The sequence below is a fragment of the Anastrepha obliqua genome, chromosome 2 (assembly GCF_027943255.1).
Source record: "Anastrepha obliqua isolate idAnaObli1 chromosome 2, idAnaObli1_1.0, whole genome shotgun sequence".
NCBI classification, from domain to species: Eukaryota; Metazoa; Arthropoda; class Insecta; order Diptera; family Tephritidae; genus Anastrepha; species Anastrepha obliqua.
Window position 1 is genome coordinate 121,429,748 of NC_072893.1, and position 27,121 is coordinate 121,456,868.

The 27,121-nt window shown below is 34.1% G+C and overlaps 1 protein-coding gene across 2 annotated transcripts; it reads left to right on the forward strand.

The window, feature by feature from the left end:
• The first annotated feature begins 22 nt into the window (after window positions 1-22).
• Window positions 23-26,734, forward strand: LOC129237250 (protein ROP). Of its 2 annotated transcripts, none has more exons than XM_054871843.1 (10): window positions 23-212; window positions 3,622-3,801; window positions 3,875-4,030; window positions 4,141-4,250; window positions 18,556-19,075; window positions 19,208-19,329; window positions 21,576-21,689; window positions 21,759-21,926; window positions 22,164-22,348; window positions 24,965-26,734. In XM_054871843.1, exons 1-10 carry the CDS (start codon window positions 185-187, stop codon window positions 25,185-25,187), a joined length of 1,806 nt encoding a protein of 601 aa, XP_054727818.1. In that variant the 5' UTR covers window positions 23-184; the 3' UTR covers window positions 25,188-26,734. The 2 variants fall into 2 exon arrangements, with proteins under 2 accessions (XP_054727818.1, XP_054727819.1); XM_054871844.1 differs by lacking the exon at window positions 4,141-4,250 and adding an exon at window positions 7,466-7,569.
• The last annotated feature ends 387 nt before the right edge of the window (window positions 26,735-27,121 follow it).

Consider the following 27,121-nt stretch of genomic DNA (forward strand, 5'->3'; position numbering starts at 1 on the left):
TATCGATTTTATTACTCATCTCTATACTTGCATTGCAGCAAAAATTAGTGACATTTTGTGGGTAGTAGAAGCAAATTGGAAAATTAATAGCACCTAAATAAAAGTGTAAAAGGATTATTTTAGTAATTTGTGTGCGGGTGCAAGACGGAATCATAACGCGGCTGAGGAAAAAAAATCGTAAAAAATGGCGTTGAAAGTGCTGGTTGGGCAAAGTAAGTTTCCTGCAAAATATCTATGTGCTTGTGTAGTGAAAATTCACAAATTTTTGCGATTACAAAAAACCACCTGAATAACGATAAGAATACGTGTGCTGGAATTTCATACAAATGAATTAGTGCGTATGCGATTAATTTGCATATAATCTATTTAATAATTGTGAAAATTGCATTTGCAAAAGTAGTTCCGCCTCTGTGTTTGGTAATTATTGATTTTCCCCCGTTCTGTATGCCCCCGGAGTGACCTTTTTTCTTGCGCAGCCCCACTTTACTGCGCTCAGCTGGAGCCACCACATAAGATACATACACATACACATACGCCTATACGTTCGCTATTGGTGTAGTTCGTACAATTGTGATATGAGTGTAGTTTTTTTGTTGTAAATGCCGTTAATGTTGGTATGACGGAGGTGGATTATTGTTGGTCTTATCATTGCTTTATATGATACTTGTACTTATCCTTACACCCACACTGCCCTATCTACCGCCTTTAAATGTCCTACATTGGCGTGCGCATAGTGAAATTATCAAAATGTATGGAAAAGACGGTAATCATACATTTACTTAGAGTGGCGGATATGAATTTATTTTTAGGAAAGCAGTTGTTTTTGTTTGGCTTGTTGTGACGTCATTGAGGAAAGCGGCATAACTCAATTTCTGTTGTACACCTACACATTTGTACATACATATATTTTCAGTGCAGCAATATGAGTTATTTTCATTGTTTTATTTACCGACTCGGCGTATGTTGCACTAATTGTTTTAGAGCTGATTTGTTATTATTATCGCTTTGTGTATTTGCTTTTACTATTCGCAGGTTGCAGAATGAGTCATTTGATGATGATGCATACATACATATATTTGTAGTACAGTTAAAAGAGTCTAAAAACCACCTAATTAATGCTTTTTGAAAAAATAAATTAAAATAGGTGCATACGAAGATTTTAGCACGTCGAATAAGCCCAGAAAATTTTAAAAATGTCTATGCTTCTCTAAAAGCTCAAAATTAGAATTCCTCAAATAATCAATATGCACCATTACACCTACTAGAAGCCTTAAAGATTTTCTGTAATCGAAAATCAATTACTGGCTCATAGCCAGCAAAATGTATAAGCATATCATGTTAAGCAGCCTCTTCCAAAGCAAAATGGAGTACCGCAGGATGCACTAAGAGAAATGCTTTGTGAAGTGGTTGCTTCGGTACAACGCATTTCCTAACCGATTCAGCATTTTTGTTAAGTACTTTAAACCAGTTTTCAATGAATCACCAGGTTTTGGTTTTATGCCATCATTCATGTACCTTGTTGGCATATCTATTATAAATATATATAGTATATTAAGATTATTTATTAACTTATTGAAAAAGTGGAGACGAAGTCACAAAAATATTTAATAGAAAGATTTAATTATAATATGAGTTTCAACATTCTCTGCTAAGGCATTAATTTTGCACCAATTAGTCTATTTTCTTAGGATGATGAAGAATTTTTTAAGAAATTCCAAAAATTAAATTGGTCGCGTTGATTAAAATTTGTCCGTATTGCCTTCAAAAATTTCTCAAATCTTCCACTAAATCCTTCCATTCGACCACTGGTAGTTTCGCTCGACTGGGTCTCGTCATAGAAGTGAGTCGCTAATAGCACTGTGACATCAGTCTTACTAAACTACTTTTGTGATAAAATAGGTCTGTTCATGAAGCAAATCCGTTTTGGTGTTCATGTACCCAAAAAACTTGCAAAGTAGGGGAATGTGAGAGAGCAAAAAGGCATTTCGTTTTGAGGGGAAGTTGCACATTTTTACTGGATAAATTTTTACTTGTAAGAATTAGAGAAAAACAGCTGATCGCAAAGTAAATATTGTATAAAGACGAATTAAAATTTGCGAATTGCTAATGGAATGTTCAAATTATTGTGGACAAAATATAATTATGTGATTCCGAAGCTCTTTATTTTCCATTTTATTTGCTTTTTTTTTTAATTTAATACGAGGTAGCTCAAGTGAATTTTTTTTTAATTTTCGTGATTTTTCCTGCCAACAATTTAAGCAGCTGTTCGTAAAACTTGCTAATCGTTACTGGTTTTGCGTTAATGTACTTTTTTTTTGATATTTTTCTCTTTGAGAGAGAATTCAGAAATCAGAAATTAAGTTACTTGCAAGTTACTGGATAATTTTTACATAAACAGATCAAATATCTCTTTTAATCAGGAGATGAAGTTCAGCGCACGAGGCGCATGGTGAACAGATGTTCTACGTAGCGGACCGTTATTCGGCTCTGAGCGAATTTGAGAGATGAGCTGATGCCACTTGGGATGTATTTCACAAAATTTCGCTTGTGGTAGTGGTAAAAATCAACAACAACAGACCGAATGCCGTAGAATCCAAAGTTCCCCTCAATTTTTATTTTTTTTTTTCACCATACCTAACGAGCAAACCTGGTAATATATCATCCTTGCACAAGACGGCTACTTTACTGAGGCGGCAGCTCTTAATTGGGAACATCTAACGGCAGCTACTGAAATGCTCTCCTAACCGTAATTAAATTTGTTGCGAAAGCAAAACCAAAACTCCAGTCCTCAGGAAGTTAGGTGAAATAAAAAGTGTTGAGCATTTTTCTCTTTTTTTTGCCAATAAATTTAAGATTTTCCGACTTATGTTGTATCAAAATTCCTTCATTTCGTTAGATAACTCGTGTCCATTTTGAAATCAATTGTGAAAGTATTCATCTCTATTGCTTGAAAACTGTAGCAAATCAATACCATAAGCTTCTGGAGGCCAGTTTTTTACCAATAAAATTTTTTTGCAATTGCTTAAAAGCTGATAATCGCTTGGTGCTGGGACTGTACTAAACGGCGGACGCTTTCTTGATCTCCTAGCGCATTATTATTGTTTTGATAGAACACAAAACCCTTCCTATTCACAACTCAGGCGAGTTTTGATCGATCATCGCTTCAAACTGGTCAGATTTTTAGGTTTCTGCTGGAATGATATCGCAGGCATCAACCCAGCAGACCCAAGCTGAAAATTGAGCCACATTTTAGAGACATGACCTCAAAGCCAACTTAACTTTACCCAACTCAACTTTAAACTCAAAAATTAGATCCACCTGAATCAGTTTTAAATGACCCGCATCGAGGCAAAATTAATACTCGTTCCCACGACAGTCGGTGCTACGTGACCGGAACGAGCTGGATTTATAGCCGGCCAAGGACTGTCACTTCAGCAACATTCGCTGTGTATGCATGGGGAATATTTGTGCTGCTACAACAATAACAACAACAAAATTAATATTCTTACAAACTCGCGTTCCATAAAAATAAAAACGTTTTTGAACGTTCTTGTAAATTTGTATCTACTATCGCATTCTATATTGAATATTAATACTCTTTCGCATTCTCCCCCTTTGTAGAGATTATGAACGAGGTGGTGAAGTATAAGCCACCACCACCGAAGAAAGCAGGCGCGGTATCGGCTGCTGCCAAGGCACCGGGTGGCATGGAATGGCGTGTACTGGTCGTCGATAAGTTGGGTATGCGTATGGTGTCCGCTTGCACTAAGATGCATGAAATTAGCGCTGAGGGCATAACCTGTAAGTAAAATAATTTATTTGTATACATATTTGCCAACATACCAACTAACTAACTTGTCCACATTTTTTCTAGTGGTGGAGGATATCAATAAGAAACGCGAACCGCTTCCCACAATGGACGCCATTTACTTAATAACACCATCGGATGAATCAGTGCGTGCTTTGATACGCGATTTCGAGAATCCAGCTAGGCCGATGTATCGTTATGCACACGTTTTCTTCACCGAGGGTATGTAGAATTAGTATATAATTAGTTGTTTAAAAATTTGTTTCTTTTTATTTTCATTTATGATATTGATTTGTTAATATCCGATAAAAACAAATTGAAAATTCTTGCAGCAATACCTGAAGACATATTCCATATGTTGCAAATGCGCAGCGACATTACACGCAAATACATACAGACATGCAAAGAAATCAATATTGCATTTTTAGCCTATGAGGACAAGGTAGAAAAATATAATTCTCAAAAGCAAAGAAAATTTGTATGCCAAGGCAAAATAAAATATTCTATCAAACTGCCTACTAATTAACACTTAATTAACCTACTGCTTTTGGGGTCATGGCATGTGATAACCGTCTGCGTCTCGGCAGATTTTCCGAAATACTAAACTTGTTCTATGTGAAATGTCAGAAATTCACTTTGCGCAATACTACATATTTTCCACGCTTTATAAAAACGTGCTCACGTCCTGCAATTAACTGTTTATGATTGTCATAGAACGGACATGACCATTTCAATATTGCATTCGGTGTTTGCCATTAATATCGCCAAACTAATAAAAAAAAACTAATGAAAAAGGGTACATGTGTTCGTGTTTATATATATGTACAATATATACATGCTTTCGAATATTTATAGTATAAAATTGAAAAATTCTGATTTTCTGCAAATCTCTCCCAAGCTTCAAAGCTTACCTATAACGTAATGCTGTCTGCAGGAATATTACTTTACATATATAAATCATAGATAATTTCTCTTAATATGGTATTTATACTGCTGTACATATAATGAGATTTTTTTACAGCTAAAATGGTAAGCGAGTGACGCTGAAAGTTTTTTTTTTATTTCTTAATTTCTTATTTTTGTACATAGCATTAAATTTGTACAATAAAAGAAGGGCTTAAAAAAGTTTTAATACGGAAATTAGTTAGTTATAATTAATTTTTGTTTAAATTATGCTTTTATTTATTTTTTATTAAGAAAGTTGTACTTATAGTTAAAACTTAATTGCAACTAATATCTCAGCTATGGCTGCGATGGCCTTACGCTAATTGTTTAAATTAATAAATTATAATTAAATAGATTTTTAACCTATCCTTAATTTTGAATAAGTAAATAACTTTTTTAGAATTTTTGAACCCCGCTTACTTCGCGAGGATATTCAATTTTAGATTTTGAGTCAGTGTAAAATTTTTCGTATCGCTGCATCATAATAAAATTTTTTATTTTCTAAAAGGATTTTTATCTCTCAGATGAGTTCTAAAATTACATTATTAGTAAAAGTACCAATAATTATTTTTCGCAACGAATAATTGTTATTATAATTGTATATTTCACTAGTTTTGTTATTTATTGTTATTATTTTTATTTTTTTTAATAATTATCATTATTTATTATTATTATAATTTTTATTATTACTATTTATTATTATCTTTTTTATTTTTTTTTTTATTATTATTATCTTTTTTTATTTTTTTATTATTATTAATTTTATTATCATTATTATTATGTTTCACTTGTTTTTTTATTTATTTATTTTTATTTTTACTATTCTTACTATTTTACTACTATTACTATTATTATTATTTTTTTTTTATTATTACTTTTTTATTATTACTATTTATTATTATTAAAAAATGTTATTATAATTTTCTTTTTTTATTATTTTTTGTTTTATTATTATTTCTGTTATATATTTTTTTATTATTAATTTTATTATCATTATTATTATAATTTACTAGTTTTGTTAATTATTATTATTTTATTTTTTATTTATTTTTATTTTATTTTTTATTTATTTTTATTCTTATTATTTTTTATTACTACTATTTATTATTATTATTATTACTAAAAAAAATTTATTATACTTTTCTTTTGTTATTTTTTTATTATTATTATTTTTTTTAATTATTTTATTATTATTAATTTTATTATCATTATCTTTACTATTGTTATTGTTACTTTATATTTTTTATTTACTTATTTTTGCAAACAGCAATCAGTTTATTGATTTTTGTGAACATCAACTAATACGCCCTAAATGTTCTTTTAATTTTATTTTTAATATAACCTACCTATTTATTTATTTTATCTCATTGTTCAAATAAAATTAAAGAAAAATTCCCAATTTTTTCTCGATAAATAAATCAGCTAGATGATTCTAAGTAAAAATACCCAAAAAAAAGACGAGTCCTCGTTTTGCCTCTATTAGCGTGCAAGGTGATGCAAAATTAATCACCCTATCGGAAGATTTATAATTTTGGCAAACGACGTCGTCACACTTGTAAATTAAATAGCTGCAGTCTACAAACAGACTAGCAATGGAGCAATGGTGAAGGTGAAAATAAAAATTCCCATCACCCAAAATATTTTTTTTGTTTTCTGCGGTCTACAAACAGACAAGTCATGGAGCGCGTAAAGATTAAAATAAAGATTTCAATCAATCAAAATTATTGTGTTCTTATTTAGTAAAAATTTATTCAAAAACAAAATTGGTGATGATCAACTTTGCGCCACTTTGTATATAAAGCGCGATGAAAGAAATAAATTTTTAAATCTATTTGATAGCAAAAGATTTGCTTTAATTCATTTTTGTGGAAAAAAGTGTAATCCTAAGCATTAATCCTCCGTTGCGCACCCGCGTCTGGCCAGACTGGCTTTTTCGACTTTGGTCGTGAATTTAGCATATTTCGATTATAGCTAACGACTTGAGCTTCCAGGTAGCATCATAAAATTTAATTTTCTATCGATTTATGGATATAACCTTTTATAAAGGTTAAATATAATTAAAATATAATTTATAATGAATATTTTTTGTTTTTTAGTTTTTTTACTTAAAATATGTATACATTTCAATATAATTTATATACTCGTATTTTCCTGTTTTTAGTATTTTATCCATATTTTATTAAAAAATATATATATAGTTTTTTTACTTTTATTCTTACCAAAAGCCGCCATTGGCTATTGTTATTTTTCAAATAATTTCGGAGTTTACTAAGACATATCTATGTTTGAAAACGATTATTTTCTTGAAAATTATATAATATTAAATTGGGCAAAACTCAATTTCTAGCGGAGGCCAAACGTATCCAAATTCCCCATTGGCTGGCGGCATGCAGCTGCTTACTCTGCTTGAAACCCCGTTACTATTACCTTTAATTGTATTATTGATTTGAAAAACAAAAAACCAATTGCATTTTCAGCATCCCAAGAATTACGTTGAAAAAGAATTGTAGACAAGCATACATACATATGCATAGATAATTATGTTAAGCGTCATTTGCGTACTTTTGCCAAATATTCAATTACATGCTAACATTACTTAATTACATCACCAACATCAGTACTACTACATATGTACATACATACATATGTATGTATTCATTTATACTTTATCGTTTATCATTTATTTTTATTATTACATTTATATATTTATAGTTTGCCCGGAAGAGTTGTTTAACGATTTGTGTAAATCGTGCGCTGCAAGAAAGATCAAAACTCTAAAGGAGATAAATATTGCATTTCTACCTTACGAATGCCAGGTGCGAAAAAAAAGAAATTTCGAAAAAAAACATGTATATACTATCAAAGCAAAGTATATGAAAATTGTGTGCAAGCATTTGGCAATTGTGTTTTTTTTTCTAGTAAAAAAAATATGTACTTTTCCAAAGAAACGATTTTACACGCCTATTTCAAGCTCTTCTTACTCTTTCAAAACACGCACACACTGAAAATAATATTAAAAAGTATACAAGTATATGTTAGTGCAGGAATGGGGAGAGGGCACATCCAAAATGCTAACACTTTTCCTTTCTTTTTCCCCCTTATTGTTGGTGTAACAGCATAAAACATGTTTCACAAATTTTTCAAGTAGATCTCTTATGTAACGGTATAAAATTTATTCATGTAAAATGTAACGGTATACATTTAATGCAAATCTCAAATTCTAGCAATTGAGTAAAGAGCTTTTGCATTACTTTCTTTTTGTATTTTTCACTACCGTTAAAATTGGCATGAAAAACATTACGAATATTGTAAAATAACGCACTATGCCAAAACTTTTCTGAGCTACTAAATATCTTAACACCAGTTTTCAAACTTTTTCTAAGAGCACGGGCGTTTCTATAGAAGTCTAAGTGAACATTAAATATAAGCAGCATAATTTATTGCTCTCGTGCTACCCAGCTCTCACTCTCAGTCCATATTTGCTGCTTTGGTTTCCCCTTTGCAAATTCCCCTTTATAAAATCATCAATTTTCTCAATTCTGAGAGTGCGTGTTTTCAATATTCTGTGTTAACACACTCTTCTAGATAGATATCAAGACAGTGTTAATTTACCCTTAAATTTCAAAGAAAACAATGCCATAAAATGTAGAGTCCCACCGGCTCCCGATTCGATTTTTCGATTTATAAAATTTAACTTTAGATGTTTGTTTTAAAAATTACAACGCGTAGTATAGCATTTTAAATGGAAAGTATTCATTCTCAATAATTCTGAGGTAATATTTGGTCATTTATATTACACTTAAACTCTTTCAAATGAATTATCAGCAGAGAGTAGCTTACATTTTAAATTTATTTACGAATATCGTGAATTGTTTTTTTTTTTTTCAATGCATTTTTCGTAATGCTCTCACTCTCTTAAAAATAAATACATATTCAACAAGAACATGTTCTTTCACGTCGCTTTTATTGTTGTTCTAACAACATAAAACATTCTTCAAAAATTGTTGGTGACAGTCCTTGACCGAATTTAAATCCAGGTCGTTCCGATAACGTAAAACCGATAGTCGAGGGAATGTTGCCATGTCGCTCTTTTACCTATATCTCTTTTTCTCCACCTGCGTTCAGGTGTGTGCCCCTCCTCCTTTCACACCATATTTACTTTACTCACTGTCTGCCTCTCTTTGCGCGCGCTCTCTCTTTCTCCCCCTCTTTCACTTTGTTATTATTATCTATCTCTGAATGTTGTAAATAACTAAGTAAAGAAGTTGATGTGTATTTTGTATGTGTAAATTGCTTACTAAATTCAAGCCGTAAAGGCTAAAAGTGTGAAATGGCATTTCGACAGAAATTTACTAAATCAATAAAGAATGTCTAGTAGAATATTATTATTATTTTTTTGTTTGTTTATAAAATTGCCATTTTGCACTTTTTTGAAGCCTTTTACAGTAAACGGAAACTAAAATAGACTAAAACCTTAAACTTGTCTATGAAAAGAGAATGCCAAGCACTTTTTATTGACGCCTGTAAAAAGCAAAAAAGAAAAAAAAAAATAATAATTTTTTTTTTAAGAGAATGCAACCTTGTAAATTGCCACAGTTCAAGTGTCCGACAATAATTGCCTGCCACTTAAGCTGTTTGCGCAATGCATCTAATGAAACAACAAAATATCTCCTTAAGTTTTGTTTAACTTGTTTTGTAGTGTTCAATTTAATGTATGTGGATTGTATACAGAAAAGCAAATCGTTTACAAGCGTCGCCTCCATTGAAGGCGCATATGTCTTTTTTTCTATGTATGTTGATTTCTTTCTACTAACCAGACACTTGGAATGAAAGAATGTCAAACAAAAAACAAAAACAAATACTCTGTGCCAAATTACACGCAGCACAAAGCACTTACCGCATGCTTCGTGCCTCATGCCACACAATGAAAACACACAAAAAAAAAACTTATAACGAAATGTTGGCAACAAAATAGCAGCAAAAATATTGACATATGCAATATTCTTGTTAGTAAATAAATGCGAAATTGTTGAGCAAATTGTGTAAATTTAAGAAACTATAATAATTTTTATGTAGAATTACTTTTTTTATTAAAAATATTATATAAATTTTTTTTTTTTGTTATTTAGCGCTAAAAGTATTTATGAAGTTTTAGAAAACATTTTTTGTATCGTATTTGCATTAAGCAGCAACCTTTTTTTGTAGTATTGATTACTAACCTCTCAAAATGCGACGTATATAAATTTACAATAAAAATTTGCCAATTTCGCATTTATTTGCACTTTTGTTTGCTGTAATTTGACATGTAACTGACGGGCTTTAGAACAATGGAAATTAGGTACCAAAAAAAAAAACAAAACAAAAAAAAGAATTTATGGAAGGGGCTGCCAAAAATTCGCATTTAGTAGTGCTTCGTTCATCAAATTACGCAAACGAAACACCACATTTAACCGCATTTACAAAAATTATAAACTATTCGTGGCGGTTACAAAAGTAAAGCCAAATTTTGTTGAAATTAAAATTTTGTTAAAAATGTTAATCTGTGGCGTAAACGATCGAATCTAACCTGAAAAAATGTATGTGCAAACATCGACGGGTCTATTTGAGCCTTACATTTTTTTTTCAGTTAGCGCTTCAGGGAGCCCTATAGGTAACATATTTAGTTGTAGGAACAGGGGTTGCTCATTTTGAACTTCAGAGTTGTCAACTTTTTTCACTGCATGTTCGAGGAAAATTGTGTTTTACCTACAGTTATTTCATTCTTCTGTACGAGAGTTGCCCTTGATATTTTGCGCCCAATAATGAAAGCATGGCATTATGTGCTCAAAGTCGGGGCGATAGCAACTAATAATAATAATAACGATAACACGGCGAAATAATAATAATAAAAAAATGGTTTTATTGATTTTTAAAATACAATACTCTCCATGCGATTGAACCAATCATCAACGCACTTTTGCCACTCAGAAATGGATACTTCCAAAAAGAGCTATTTAAAGGCAGCAGCTTCAAAAGCTTCTGCAGACCGTGAGACGAACATTAACCTCGCATTTTACCATATTTCTGGTGTTCAGGAACAAAAAAAATCATCGCGAATACAAAAATCATTCATTCGAACCACTCGAATTCGATCTTTTGAGTGCTCAAAAACTCTCTTGTGGGAGCCGATACGTGAGATTTCGCATTGTCTTGATGAAGAATGATTCGGCTGCGGCGTATGGTTTTCCTTAATTCTCTGAAAACATCACACAAAGAAATGATTGTGTACCATTCAAAATTGACTTTTTAAGTTTTTGTAGAATTACAACATGACCAGATTTTACGAAAAAAAACAGGCGACTATTTGCTTAAAAGTACTTCTTCTACCAGCAACTTTCGGTGGATTAAACTCGTCTCGGAACACCCCTACGGTTGATTGCTGGTAGCCGGCTCATCTGAATAGATCCAAACTTTTCGATAAAAATATCGAATTACAGCTCGCCACACGTAGTGTTGCATAGGCGCAAAATATAAAAGGCCTCTTAAATATATCTAAATTATATACGCCTGCAGCCAGTCAAGTTGTCTCGATATTGAAAATGCAATAACAAAAGAGAGAATATCACATAAATAAACACCGGAAGATACCACAATTGGGCAAGCCGAAAAGTAAGCCGCGGTTGTTTTATATTTAGAGCGAATTTCCAGTTATCTGTCTGAGCATCTCGCTAGAAAGGATGGCATCAGTTAAGAAGCTGGAGAGGGTACAAAGGTCTGCCCTCATTGTAATCAGTGGGATGCCCCGTAGGACTCTAGCGCTTAAAGTTATGCTGAATGTGGCACCCGTGGGAAAAACTACCGCTGCACGCGCCGCAATCAGACTAAGGTGTTCGGGCTATAAGCTAGACTTAAGCTACGGACACTCTAGCATTCTTAAAAATTTTGAATTCATCCTCATGGTGCCGGATCGTTGTACAGCCACGCTAGGACCGAGCGGACCTTTTTCCACTCATATTCCCTCAAGGGATGAGTGGGCGGGGTGTAACATTTAGCAGCAAGGCATGGCAAACATGTTCACGGATGGCTCGAAGTTGGACGGAAAGGTTGGTGGCGGAGTAATCTGTAAGGAGCTCACCATCAAGCTCAAATTCAAGCTTCTGGACCACTGCAGTATTTTCCAAACGGAGGTAGCCGCAATTAAGAAGCAGTGGACTGGTTGCTTACTTCGGTAATCACCGTTAAGGAAGTAAATATGTACTCCGATAGCCAAGCGGCAATTAGGGTCTTCGGCTCGTTGTTTGTGCGTTCGAGATTGGTCGGGGAATGTCTGGTTTCTCTCTCGATTGCATCCGAATACTTCGATATCAGGCTCAATTGGGTTCCCGGTCACAGCGGCATAGAGGGAAACTGCTGGGCTGATGAGATGGCTAGACAGGGCACTTTGGAGACGGTTTCGTCGCGAAATGAGAGGATTGGGGTACCTTTAAGAACCTGTGGTCTGCACCTGGAAAGTTAGGACTCGAGTCAACTCAGCGAGCGCTGGGCTAGTGCGCAAACGTGCAAAGTCGCGAGATCCTTCTGGCCACGGGTAGATTGGGGGCGCTCGAGGGAACTAAGGCTAAGGCTAACAAAGTCCCAGCTCTCGAATTTGGTGGGTATCCTTACCCGACATTGTCCGTTAGGTGTACATGCGGTAAGACTTGGGATTGCCTCAAGTCCGTTCTGTAGAAGCTGTCTTGAGGACGACGTCGAATCAATCTTCTCAGCTACCCTGCTCTTTTCTGGCAAAGATTTCGACATCTGTTCGCTCATTTTTTCGCTACGCCTGCGGATATAGCGGGTTTAAATATCACAAATTTGGTGAAGTTCAACAGCAGCTTGTTGCAGCTAAATACGAACGTAAATCAGCCACCGTCGGCGTCGTCAAAAGTGCATGGGCATCATGCTCTAATCCCAAGGATCCTTCTTCCTTCCTTCGTGTAAACGTCAAGCAAGTCAAATAAGTTGTTTTGTCAAAAGCCAACAATTCATACCATACATCTACAGTCACCAGGGAAGTCTATACGAGCCTTAAACTTAAGTACTTCCAATTGGCGTTTTAATGGCTCAAATGGACTATACAGATCTTTGCACGGTCGTTTAACTATTCCAAATCTTATTTAAATAAAAATTAAAATCATTTTTTGATAAAGCATCAACTCTGAGTACTTCTACTACACAAATTTATTTATTTAAAATAAATATATATTAATTTTTTTTCAAATACTTGAAATACCAAACTAAAGGTATGAGAGGTATCTTGAAAAATTCATTTACGGGTCGAAAAATTAATACAAAAATAAAACAAAAAATAATATAATATCTTTGACTTCCTATTCAGCGACATTTTGACAGTCCCCGATATTATAAACCGCCATTTTTCTCTCGAACTTAACACATTTTTTTGCTGGTCGATGCATTGTTTTCCATTGCAATAAAATATATGTTTTCACACATTCACACATCCATACATACATACATATTTACAGTAGAATGCATCTAATTGTATACTTATAACAGTATCAAATATTCAGATATTAACTTCTATTTTATTTAATCTTTTTTAATACGGATTACATGCAATTTTCATGAGTAGTAGTTTGTTAACATAATTATTTTACTGTTACTTGAGAAGCATTATTGTTTTACTAGAGTACTAAAAAATTTTTTTTTAAATAAATCAAATTATAAAAAATTTAGTTGACATCCATAATGTGCTCACTTATTGAAATTCTGTACCGTTAGTCAAAATTTTGCGTACAATAGGTGCTTTCGGTGCACGAGCTTTCCAAATTTGAAATAAAAGGTTAAAACTAGTGGGTTAGCTAAAAATGGATGTGCAGAAAAAAATTTAAATTTGTAGAAATTCGAATTTTGCTTCAAATTTGAGCAATTATTTTACGGGATTTCATTCGTAACTCAGTTTTAGATTTTTACTAAATTTTCTTTAAGGTTTTGTGATTATTTACCATTTAAATGTAGAATCAATTCAAGAACTTGAAGGCACATATCTACAAGTGAAATTAGGTCTTGAAATTAATCATTTTCAGAATTATAAAACCGAAAACTCATTTGTCACTCTTCAAGAATAAACCCTATTTCTTTAAATAAATATCTGAACAACCTACAACTTATAAAAAATTAAAAACCTGCTGGATTCTTAAAATTTTCATGGAACTAATCTCACATTTATACAATTGACTAAAAACTAGTATCTAATTTTCAAATGATTTTCTTACATGAAGCGAACCGATTTCTTCAGAAAAATATTCAAGTAATCCTACAAATTGTAACTACAAGATTTAAAATTTGTTTGCACTATTGAAGTATTGAAGTCTTGTTTATACAGACTTGTAAACTTATTCTCATTTCATATGATTTTCATTCAGGGAGAAACCCAATTTATTTAGAAAAATATCTAAAAAGTTATTGACCCGCTCGATGCTTAAACTTTTCTTAAAATTTAAGTCTTATTTATAGAATCCCGAAAATTTGTTTCAGCATTTCCTGTAAATTTTTTTTTTTTTAAGTATGACGATAAATTTCATATCAAATCCTCAAAGAGAATATTCGCGTTATTCTGAAAGATAAGTGAAACGTCGAAGGCTAAAAAAATATGTGAGGAATTCAACACAATTTTGGAGCTGTTCTTTGAAGGGTATTCTTAAAAATCCTTTGTTTAAAATTTATTTCATTCAAGTCTCGAAAATACTTCAAAATTTTTTGGGATTTTAGAAATTTAAGTTAAAATAAGTTTTTTGCTGTGACATCCTGAAAACAAATATTCGCTTTATCGAAACAGTTTATTAAAAAATTGCATTCAAATTCTCAACTCCCAACTTCGAATTTTTTTTCCGCCCGAAAAAAGTTATATCGTATGGATCATAGTTGTCCTTATCCATGAAAAGATTTGAACTTTTACAAATACAACGAAACAAGCGCCGCTCTTTAATAATGTCTGAACCAACCCGTGATTTGAATGCTAAAAAAATTATAGCATAAGATTTTAGAAAATTGCACTTAACCTCACTTTCAATAATTGTGTTACAAATAAGGGAAAGGAATCATGTAATAATTTTTGAAATCCTTTTTAAACCTAGACGAGAGATTCGCCGCAATAAAAAGCTGGCGCAAAATTTGTTTATTCCCCTAAGTGAGTTTCTTATGAATGAAATCTTAACAGTAAGTTGAAAAAAATTAGTAAACAATTAGTACAATTTTTTTTAAGTCTAGTAAACACTTGTGGAAGATTTTATGTAGTCTGCTATGCTAGTAAAGGAAATGTGAAGCAAATTTGTTGAGCGAAATTCAGCATAATAGGAAAGTGAAAAATGTAGGTGAAATTTAACTCAGGGCAAAGCTGCTTATAAAATTATAACGTTTGTATTGAATCCAAAACGCTTAAATAGTAACGTGCAATAGTGAGCACATGTTGGGCGATTTAACTTTAAAGTATCTGAAAAAATCTAAATGCACAACTTAATGAAACAAAACTTTCAGCATTTATTCGTTACTTAATTCTTAAAATAACGGCTTAAAACAAAACAAAAAATACAAATGTAGGAATGAGAAGGAGGCAATAATATAAAAAAGTACGTATTTACTCAGTTTTGCACGTCTGGCACTCATGGCTAAAAACTAATAAATTTTAATAGTTAATCCATAGGCCTTTAATTTTTCTTAGACTTTTAATGCGTTTGGGCATACTTTCGATAAGATTCTCGATAAATGTGCGCGGAATTTGGTTCTACTCCTGCTGTACCCGGTCCCATAGCTCTGTCATGTTCTCAGGAGCCCTGCGATATTTTCCCAGCCGCTGTTTGGTTATTGCCCACAAATTTTCAATTGAATTTAGATCCGGGCTTTGTGCAGGCCAATCTATTACCTGAAAATTTTGTTGCGACAGCCATTCTTAACAATTTTGGCGGTATGTTTCGGGATCGCCGTCTTGTTGGAAGATAACTTCCTCTTCTGGGTAAGCGCTCATATCAACAAATTCTGGCAAATTAGTCTGCAATATATGTAAGTAATCTTCTTTTTTCATAATACCATTAATATTAAGGAGTGGTCCGATGTGGCATCAAGTGAAGCAAACCCACACCATAAAATTACCACCGCCATGTTTAACAGTTGGCTTCACGTGATGCCTTTAGATCCCTTCTGTAGGTCGGCGCCAGCAATAGCTTATTCCGTCGGACTGAAAACGATTAATTTTTACTTCATGCGACCAAATTACCCGTTTCCAGTCTTCAACATCCCAATTTCTGTATTTTCGAGCAAATGCTCGACGGGCCTTAATATTTTTGAGCGATAACACCGGCTTTTTCTTCTTTACAGCTGATTTATACCCAATTCTATGGAATGCTCTATGCGCGGTCCACTCGCTGACGTTCTTATTTAACATTGCTGCAGCCTTCTTTGGTGTCACAAAACTGTTTTTGCGTACTTCTTGTACCATAAGGCGTGCGTCTGAGTCCGAAAGAAGTTGTGGTCGACCTCCAACATTCGATGCATGCGCTACATTTCTTCGCTTCTGTACATTAATAACTGTGCGTTGGCTAATATTTAATATTTCAGCAATTTTTCTTGAGGAATTTCCACTATTAGTCAAAACCACGACGCTGTTTTCGAGTTCCACACTTATTTTCTTCATAGTTGATATTAATATTAATCAGAAAGCGATTGTCTAACTTCGTACACCTTTCTACTACTAATAACAAAAGTAAAAACACAGTAACATGAAGCAAAAACTATAACGGTATATAATTACAACTGTACTAAATGTTACAGCTCCTTTCGGTTTACATATATAAAACGTGCCAAACTGAGTAAATACGTACTTTTTTATATTATTGCCTCCTTTTCATTCCTACATTTGTATTTTTTGTTTTGTTTTAAGCCGTTATTTTAAGAATTAAGCAACGAATAAATGCTGAAAGTTTTGTTTCATTAAGTTGTGCATTTAGATTTTTTCAGGGACTTTAAAGTTAAATCGCCCAACATGTGCTCACTATTGCACGCTACTGTACAAGCAGTCTGTGTCGGAAGAAAAGAACCGGGTTTTTTCTTGTAACTTCAAGATATATTTCGGCCTGCTTTTTGCTACATAATAGTCCCACTCAAGGGCTATGACGCCAGTGCTAACTCAGGTTAGTGTCGTTCGAAACTTTCCCGTAAACGCAACCAAACAAGAATGAGTGAGAAGTACGCGAATCGTTTTGAGGCGGTATTTTTAGGCACGCATTTGCAAGGACAGCCGCGGCTGCAAAAGTGATTAAAAAATCAAAAAAGTTTGTTATGATGTAGAATCAGCGGTATAAGGTGTACAAAAATGTTGATGACTTTTCCGAGCACGGCTTGAAGCGAGTGACGACAAAAAAGCAGGATAAGGTGATCGTCCAACTTTTTAAGCGGGACCCTTCTTTGTGACTACGCCAAGCACCATCAGTTCTTGCTAAAAAGGGATTAGATGTGAGTATCAACACCATCGAACGTCGACTGAAGGAGACGAACAAATCCTACCGTCCCACCTCATTAAAGCCACTGCTTTCAGAAAAACACATTGAGAAACAACAAAACAAGAAAATGGCGTCACAGTATTGGACTGGCCTTCTCAGTCCCAGATCCCAACCCTATTGAAAATGAGTGGGGAACTATGGAAACTATGGAAACAACTCGTGCGTCAAGTTCGCAAAATGTAGTCCTGTTTGTCGACGAGCTACGCAGAAAAGCTGGTTCAAAGCATGAGAAGATGCCAGGCTATACTCGACAACGATGAAGACTGCACGGTTTATTGAGTAATTGCGACTCGTAGTTCATACTTTCATGTGAAAAAAATTTTAAACATATATCTTTTATGCTTCATAAATAATCGCGGTTCCTTTTTTCTGACACAGACTGTATATATCAGTAATCTGGAAAACAAAGTCAAGAACTCATGGCATTCAGTTAGTTGTAGATGGGTTATTTATGACGTTTTTAAGATGGCTGAGTGTCTGTCAAATCCTACTGTATACTCGAATTTTGCATGGTCCCATCCAAGGCGAATCTATTAAAGCTGATTTGTTTTTTTTTTTCGCTGTGTGCATGTGGCTGTCAGCACAGCTTAAAACAAGGCGAATTCATTTTTTGTTTTCTATTTTGCCGTGGCAATCAAACGTACAAAACATTGTTGTTGGTCTAGTGACACCACCTTCAATGAATGCGCGTTGGTCCCATCCATCCATTGCTTTCATCAGAATAACATGTTCGCACTTAACCTCAAAAATATTTTTTTATAATTTGTATAATGTCATTTTCAATTTTAAATGTACATTGTGTCGCTTTTGAGCCTTCATCCGCTTTGTCTTGTAAATTTGTAAATAAAAAATAACAGTAATTTACCAAATAATTACACGTCACGTAGACTAGTCGAATTTGTTTGTAGTTATAATGCTTCTTTGTTGTTTTTGTACTAGTATACACATGTTGGCATGTGCTTTTTTAATGTTTACTCCATAAAAGTAACTAATGCTTAGCTCACAAAACCGATTTAAAATCGTTTCAAAATTATTGCCGCTTTGTACAAAATTTGTAAATTTATTTTAAGGCTAATTTGTTAAAATCATTTCAATATTTTAATTAATTGTTTTGCTTTTTTTATATTTTTATTTTATCTACATTCAAAATAAAAACCAAAAAACACCAAAACAACCAAAACAATGAACCTTCATTGTTCCCACTTCGCACCATCGCTTTCGCCCATTCTATTTTTCAATCGTCTGTCGTGGCTATCGCTCCCTCAGGTCTACTCGCTCGATTCGCCAGACACCTTTCAGTGTCTGTATTCGCCAGCGTTTGCTTCGATACGCGCCAAGCACATCGATCGCATCGCCGAGCAAATCGCGACTTTGTGTGCCACACTCGGCGAGTATCCGATGGTGCGATATCGCACTGACTGGGATCGCAACATAGATTTGGCTGCTGCGGTGCAGCAGAAGTTGGACGCCTATAAGGCGGATGAGCCCACAATGGGCGAGGGCCCGGAGAAGTCACGTTCGCAGCTATTGATATTGGATCGTGGATTTGATTGTGTATCGCCATTGTTGCACGAATTAACACTACAGGCGATGGCATACGATCTCTTGCCGATCGTTAACGATGTGTACAGGTATACGCCCGGACCGAATCAACCGGAAAAGGAGGTGTTGCTCGATGAGAACGATGATTTGTGGGTGGAGTTGCGGCATGAGCATATCGCTGTGGTGTCCACGCAAGTGACACAAAATCTAAAGAAATTCACCGAGTCGAAGCGCATGACATCGAGTAAGTGATGGAGAGAAAAAGTGCTAAGAAAATTTTGAATTGTAATGAATTATTATCCTTAAAGTTTCTTTTACATTTTTGAGATACTTTTATGACATAAACTAATCGATTTTTTTTGCAATCGATTTATAGCCGATAAATCTTCTATGCGTGATTTATCGCAAATGATCAAGAAAATGCCACAGTACCAGAAGGAATTGTCTAAGTATTCGACGCATTTACACTTGGCCGAGGATTGCATGAAGACTTATCAGGTAAATGTGAATTTCAGTTAAAAAAAAAAAAACAAATATCAGTTTAAGGTAGGTAGGTAGGTGAAATGGTTGAAGTACCTTTCTGGCACTCCCCAAGTAGCACAAAAGCGCCGTTTTGGTACCATATGAGACTACACCAACAAGCAGATATAAAGCGTTTTTCAGTAAGAGCGCTTCAACTTTTTTTTTGAATAAAACACAAACGGTTTGACTTTTTTAACTAATTTTTTTTTATTATCGAGTTTGAACATATACATTTAAGTATGAAATTCGATTTCTTTTGCATACCACCGCGTGCACGTTTTACGAAGTCCAATCGTTGAACCCAATTTTCGACCACTCTTTTGCATAAATCGGCCGAAATTCCAGCAATTTCGCGTTCAATATTGGCTCTGAGCTCACAAATCATCGCCGGCTTGTTACTGTAGACCAATGACTTCACATAACCCCAAAGAAAATAGTCTAGAGGCGTCAAATCACACGAGCGCGGCGGCCATTCGACCGGTCCATTTCTGGAAATAATGCGCTCATCGAACTTACTCTTCAACAAATCAATTGTAGCGTGTGCTGTGTGGCTTGTGGCCCCGTCCTGTTGAAACCACATGTCGTCTAAGTCCATACCATTCAATTACGGCCAAAAATAATCGTTTATCATGTCGCGGTATCGATTTCCATTCACAGTAACGTGGCGATCGTTCTCGTCAACGAAAAAATATGGGCCAATTACGCCGCCGGCATGTAAACCGCACCAAACAGTGATTTTTTCGGGATGCAACGGTGCCTCATGAATCACGTGTGGATTGCTTTCTGCCCAGTAACGCATATTTTGCTTGTTGACAAAGCCATTGAACCAAAAGTGAGCTTCATCACTGAAGATGATTTTTCGACTTTAAACTTTCTTAACAGAACACGCATTTTTATAATAAAATTCAATGATTTGCAAGCGTTGCTCAAGTGTGTAGCGTCCCATGATGAAATTTATACTAATGAAGTTTACAAATGGCAAGCGAAAAATAAAAAATATTGCGTCGTTCGCCCTCCCTATCGGAAAAAAGTTGAAGTGCACCTATTGAAAAACGCTATAAATGTATAGCCAGTCAGAGCTATGAATGTAATGGAGAAGACGGATGGGATTTAGGTTCGCACATTGCCCCAGGCTGTCGAAGAAAGGAGCACCCAGCGACAGTGATCAACAGTTTCCTTTTCTGAAAGAACCTCTAAAACTTCTGCAAGGGGCACGCGCCTAGCTTTTGCGCGTGTGTGCCGATCGTCCAATGTCCGGTAAGCACAGCTACAAGTTTGAAAATTGAATGGCGTGGAGTCTCGAGGACTTTTTGAATCCTCCGCTTATTGTACTGGGGCCAAAGGGTTTTCGAAATAGCACATGACGAATTGGAGCTCGATCTTTTCTGCGCTTTCCTGAGAAATGCGACTCCCGATTCAATCTTGGAACCGTCAGTGAAGACAGACACTTGGAGATTTGCCATTGCCTGCCATGGGGCGACCGCTGTTAAAGAAAACTGTTTCTATCATTTGATGTTTCATGACCGAAAATTCCCACCCAGGTACTTCCGAATGGTAGTCACACACCAACGCATTCGGCTACAGCGGTTGCCATAGATAAATTGGAGTAATTAAAAATCCACCAGCTCCACTGCCTAGATCATGTCGTCCGAGTCGACACATACGCTCCAGCTCAGAGAGTATTCGATGCGATTCCAGATGAAGTAAAATATTTCGTATGTGTTAGAAAGTAGGCGGAGAAGAATTTCACTTCCACTTTCTGTGTCCAACTGACGCTGGTTAGCACGAGAAAGAAACGACTCGGCCAAAATCGCTGAAGCGGTTATCGCGCCAAACAAAAAGAAGAAGAAGATAACTATGTATTTAGACTGCTCTTCACATGAAGCTTGGCGTGATAGGCTTCGATTTCTCTTTCTGATGGAACTCCCATTCAGCTCAAATACCGTTGAGAGGCGAAAGTCCTCTGAAAATAACATTAATGCGTCTCGTAGATGAACTGCCTTATGATGAATGAGCCAACTAAACTTTCTTTATCCGAGTGATGTTTCAATGCAAAAACCGGACAAATAAATTTTTAATAAATTAAGCAAATACTAAGATTCGTGAATATACCTATAAAAAAATTCCAGAGTATAATGTAGAATATTTTTTTATCTATTTTTTCTATTTAAATTTGTTACAAAACATGTGAATTAAAACTGATCTCTCCTTTCTTTCGCCAGAGCTACGCCGATAAGTTATGCCGTGTTGAACAGGATCTGGCCATGGGTACCGATGCTGAGGGCGAAAAGATTAAGGATCACATGCGCAATATTGTACCAATTCTGCTTAATGCAGTAAGTTGAATATAAAGCGACACTTGAATTTAGCAACTAATTAAGCATTTAAATCTTCTCTCTTCCTAGGATGTTTCCAACTTCGACAAAGTGCGTATTATTGCACTCTACGTTATGATTAAGAACGGTATTTCCGAGGAAAATTTGACCAAACTCTTCACACATGCCTCCCTCTCGCCCAAAGATCAGGATATGGTGCGCAATTTGAGCTTCTTGGGTGTAAATGTGATTGCCGATGTAAGTGTGCAAAATAAAAATGGAGGATATTGAATGTGTGGCTTGAAAAAATTAAGATTTGGTACTTTTGCAAAATATTGCAAAACCAAAAAAATGTTTATGTTATATTTTTGTTGGAATTATTAAGTTTTTGGTTCATATGAAATCGTAATTTTTAAGCTGAATTGTAACTAATGTTTTATTCTACAGAAACATTAATTGATGTGTTAATCATTTCTATTCTATATCTCTCCATAGTCACGCAAGAAAGTCTATAATGTCCCACGCAAAGAACGCATCACCGAACACACCTATCAAATGTCCCGTTGGACCCCTGTAGTTAAGGACATTATGGAAGATTGTATTGAGGACAAACTTGATCAGCGTCATTTCACTTTCCTAGCTGGGCGTGCACAGAATACCAATTACCATGCACCGACAAGGTAAGAAAGCACGCGCACAAAGAAAAACGAGCGGACAGGGATGATAGGTTAGATTAAGTTGAAGGCTATTGAGTGCTACAGAAAATATTTAAATATCAATTTGCGAGTATAGTTCAGCACAAGTTACTGTTACTGTGACAACAACAACAACGACAAAGACAAGGAGGTAGTTGTTATTGTTGCCAAAATTCTCCACAAATTTCTGGGAATGCAGCTGAAGTGCTTAGCCGGATATAAATCGAAGCCGTTCTGGTAGCTAGACCCAACGTCCTTCTCGCTACCATTATCTGACAGCACTATTTTTATTTTTATTGTTTTTTTATGCTCTGTGAAGTGTCGGCATGCCTTGTATCTATAATTTTCTTCCATATAAAGAATGCTGAAATGTTTTTATATGGAAGAAAATGCGCAACATCGTAAAAAAAACGAAAAAACTGTCCAAAACAATGCTAATTTTGAGCCACTTGCGCAATATTATGTCAAAACTGCGTGGGTTACCAAATTGCAAACCCGTTTTTTTTTTTCAAAATCCTGAAATTCTAGTTACATGGTTTTGAATGTAGCTTTTGTTGTTGTAGCAGCATAAACATTCCCTATAAAATTTTGATGAAATTTTTTTTATTTGTTTTTTAATTTTGTTCAAAGTTTGAAATTCTTAGTTATATGGTTTTAAATGTAGCTTTTGTTGTTGTAGCAGCATAAACATTCCCTATAAAATTTTGATGAAAATTTTTTTATTTTTTTTTAATTTTGTTCAAAGTTTGAAATTCTTAGTTATATGGTTTTAAATGTAGCTTTTGTTGTTGTAGCAGCATAAACATTCCCTATAAAATTTTGATGAAAATTTTTTTATTTTTTTTTTAATTTTGTTCAAAGTTTGAAATTCGTAGTTATATGGTTTTAAATGTAGCTTTTGTTGTTTTAGCAGCATAAACATTCCGTATACATATACGGGGAATGCTGCTGAAAGGACAGTCCTGGGCCGGATCGTTCCGGTTACGTGGAACCGACTGTCGTGGGAACGTAGTAGTAACGTAAATGTAGTATTTTCGACCGATGATAGAAAAAGTTTTTTCTAATAGCGGTTACCCCTCGGCGGGCAATGAACCAGGTACCGTTCGGGGGCGGCATTAAACTATAGGTCCCTGCAAATTCCATTTGTGGATCAACATCAAAACGCACACCACAAATAGGCGGAGAAGCTCAGCCAAGCATCCAATAAAGGATATAAGCACCAATTACAGTGCACTCGCGATAACTCGAACTAATTAAAACAGGCGCTGTTCGATTTATCGAATTTGTTCGACTTATCAATTGAGTGTGCTATGTTAAAAAAACAGTCATCGATATCGATTTTTCGATCGATTGTTGAAAATGGAAGCCAGTAGAAAATTTCTGTAGTATAGTTTCGTTATACGAATTACATTTTGGTCCATTGGCTGCATCAATGGTGTCGCATTCGGCGGCATAAACATAGTTAAAATTAAACCATCCTCGGACTTTAATTCGATTTCGTTGGGATGTGATGGGGCATTATCAATTAGAAGAAGAGCCTTCTCAGGTAGTCCCCCATCTTTCAAATATTTTCTTACCTAAATATTAAAGTCATTTAACTTGGTTAAAAAAATTGTTTTAATGAATCTGGATTTTATCTGCGGCACGAACGAATTATGAAACCAGTCTTTGAAAATCGCCGAAGTCATCCAGGCTGATTTGGAATTTTTGTACTCCACCGGACAGTTAAAATTTTTGAAAACACGAGGATTTCTTGCTTTGTCAATAACGAGAAGTTTAAGCTTATGGTTGCCGGTAGCGTTAGTGCAAGCCATAAATTGCCTTATCTTTCTTTTTTATAAGACTTATGGTGGACTTGGCTACCCCATATTCCTTCGCTAGAGAAGTAACACTACGTCCACGTTTAATTTTGTTAAGGACTTCAGCCCTCTCTTTTAATGTTAAACACTTCAACCTTTTACGATCCATTACTCACGTGCACTGATACACTACAAATGACAAATTTAAACCAATTTGGTCAATGCAAGATGTTGTTCCCAGAAAACTAACGGGATATTAACGCCGAAATATTCATATGGGCAATACACTAGTATACATATAATTTATATACATATACTATTACATATGTATCTACATATGTTCAAAATGTACATGTTTGAAAAGAATGTGTGTACAAATAAATTTGTTTTTTTGTTCGAGTTATAGCGCTTTTTTATTGTTCGAGTTACAAAGAAGTCAATAGGGGAAAAAATGTGTTCGACTTAGCGGCTATTCGAGTTACCGCGAGTGCACTGTATATCTATATGAAAAAATATATTTATAAAAAAATGAATAAAAAGTAAATAAATATTCAAAACTTTGTATTATGACAACGCTGCCGAAAAGAGTTCTATGCAAAAATACTGTGGCTGGCGTAGCTGGAGTTGGGCTGATTGGGGTTATTTTTTTTTTTTGAACTCCATTGTAGGGCCTTCTAGCAAAAATGACTATTCGCTATGAGAAAATCAATATAAAATTTTTTTTCAATAACCTTGCTTTACCATTTTGAATTCCATTAACGCTACAAATACTAAATGATTTACTCTTTTCTTCTCACCACAGCGCCCGCTACGGTCACTGGCATAAGGACAAGGCCCAAGCGCAAGTGAAGAATGTGCCACGCCTCATAGTGTTTATTGTGGGCGGCGTTAGCATGTCGGAGATGCGTTGCGCCTATGAAGTCACCAATACGGTGAAGAATTGGGAAGTGCTAGTCGGCTCGTCGCATATACTAACACCCGAAGGCTTTCTCAGCGATTTGGGCAGTCTCTCCAAAGAGGACTAAGAAGCTAAAGCTCTAATGGCCGATAATGTAAAATTTATTACTAATTTAAATGGTTGATAATTTTGATAGTGTCGACGGAATTGTTTGTGTTTTTTGAAGTTTTTTGAAGATAATGCAATTTAATTATTATCTACGTATATTATTCGCGAAACAATTAGGATGTTTCCTAGGTTAGCTGTGCGCTAAAGTGTTTATATGTATGTGTTTATATAAATTATTAAAAAAAAGAAAACTCTGTGAGAAAACGTTTAAAAAAATACGCAATTATTCTTGTAGACTTTTTTGCCTGGTATTCACTTACAAACTTTATTGAATCAAATACACATGCACACACACACACACGTGTAATACGCACTTGTATTTGTTGTGTGCTTATATATAGAATATAATCCTGTATGTATTTACGCAAATAATGTCAAATAAATTCCAAAGTATTCTCGTTGGTTATGTGCAAGTAAGCGAGCCGCCGCCTGTCGGTGGTTACGCATTTATTGAAAACTGTTTCAAGTATTTTTGTCGCATATTTAAAATAGAAAAAACAATTTAATTAATTAATTATAATTGCAATTTAACTTATATATAATTGTACTTGACTTTATTAACTATTATTACCTAATAATATTTGAACAATTTATGCGCTTTGAGAAAAATATTTAAAACGCAAAGAACTAAACACTATACTTACTTTTCTCTATTAATAAAACAAAATATATAAAGTGCTAGAAAATTACGAAAAATAACAAAACACCGATTTTTAATTCACAAATTTAAAAAAAAAATACAAATTAATCTAATGATTAGGAGTATGCACAGATTAAAGGTCGCATAGGCGAAAAGAAAGAAAGAAAATTATTAAATAAAATATTTAATGCATAGTTAATATAAAAGCCGAATGCATATTCGTTAAAATAATGTTTAAAGTAAATAATAATTGCAAATTTCCTTCTAACAACTCATACGAAGTAACGAAAAACAGTTAGTTTAAAAGTTTAAAAATAGTGCTAAACACGGAAAAGAAAAAAAACTGGTTTATTTGCAACCATATCCATAGGAAGAGTGCATGAATATAACAACAAATTAGTTAATTATTACCACGTATAGTGTGTACTTAGTACAATTGAACTGAAGTGCGCGGGGTGTGTTCAATGCTTTAATGGAATTTGCAAAATTCGGAACAAAAGGTATGCACAGTCCAACTACTGCGATAAACAATATTATAATTAAATGAAACACCATTTCAATTAATCTAACGCCTAGCTTTCAAAAAACTTTCATATTTTCTCAACTATTTGAAAATTATGTATGAAAAAAATGCTAATTACGTCAAAAAATGAAAGAACTTTTGAACTGAAAACTAATAGCGATAACATAGTGTCAGCAAAATTTCAAAATTCTTTGAAATTCAAATTGAGTGAATCGTCTATAAGAAGCTGCTATATTTTTTCGTGGTCAGCTTCCTATTTGGCCACCATTTAAACTGGTTAATAATAATTTTATGTACAAAAAACTTATTCAGTTTGCTTTTACAGTGCTTGCATCGATAGACTATAACTGTATATTTTTTTCTTTTTATTTATTATCTTTTTCTTTTTTCAAGAACAAAGCCTTAGTCACCTTTTATAGAGGTTTGCACAATTTTTAAGTAAAAAAATAAAAAATTGTTTTATATATCTATCGATGCAACTATATTGTTTTTTTTTCATTTAATTATTATTAGTATATTTTTTTTTTATAACAGAACCTTTTTCACCTTCCGATGCTACTATACTTTTTTTATTTATTTATTTTTATTTTTTTTTTTCTTTTTCCAAGAACAGAACCTTACTCTTTTTTCATAGTGGTAAACCACTATTTTTTTTTTAAGTAAAAAAATTGCTTTGATATATCTATCGATGCAACGATATTGTTCTTTTATTAAATTATTATTATTTTTT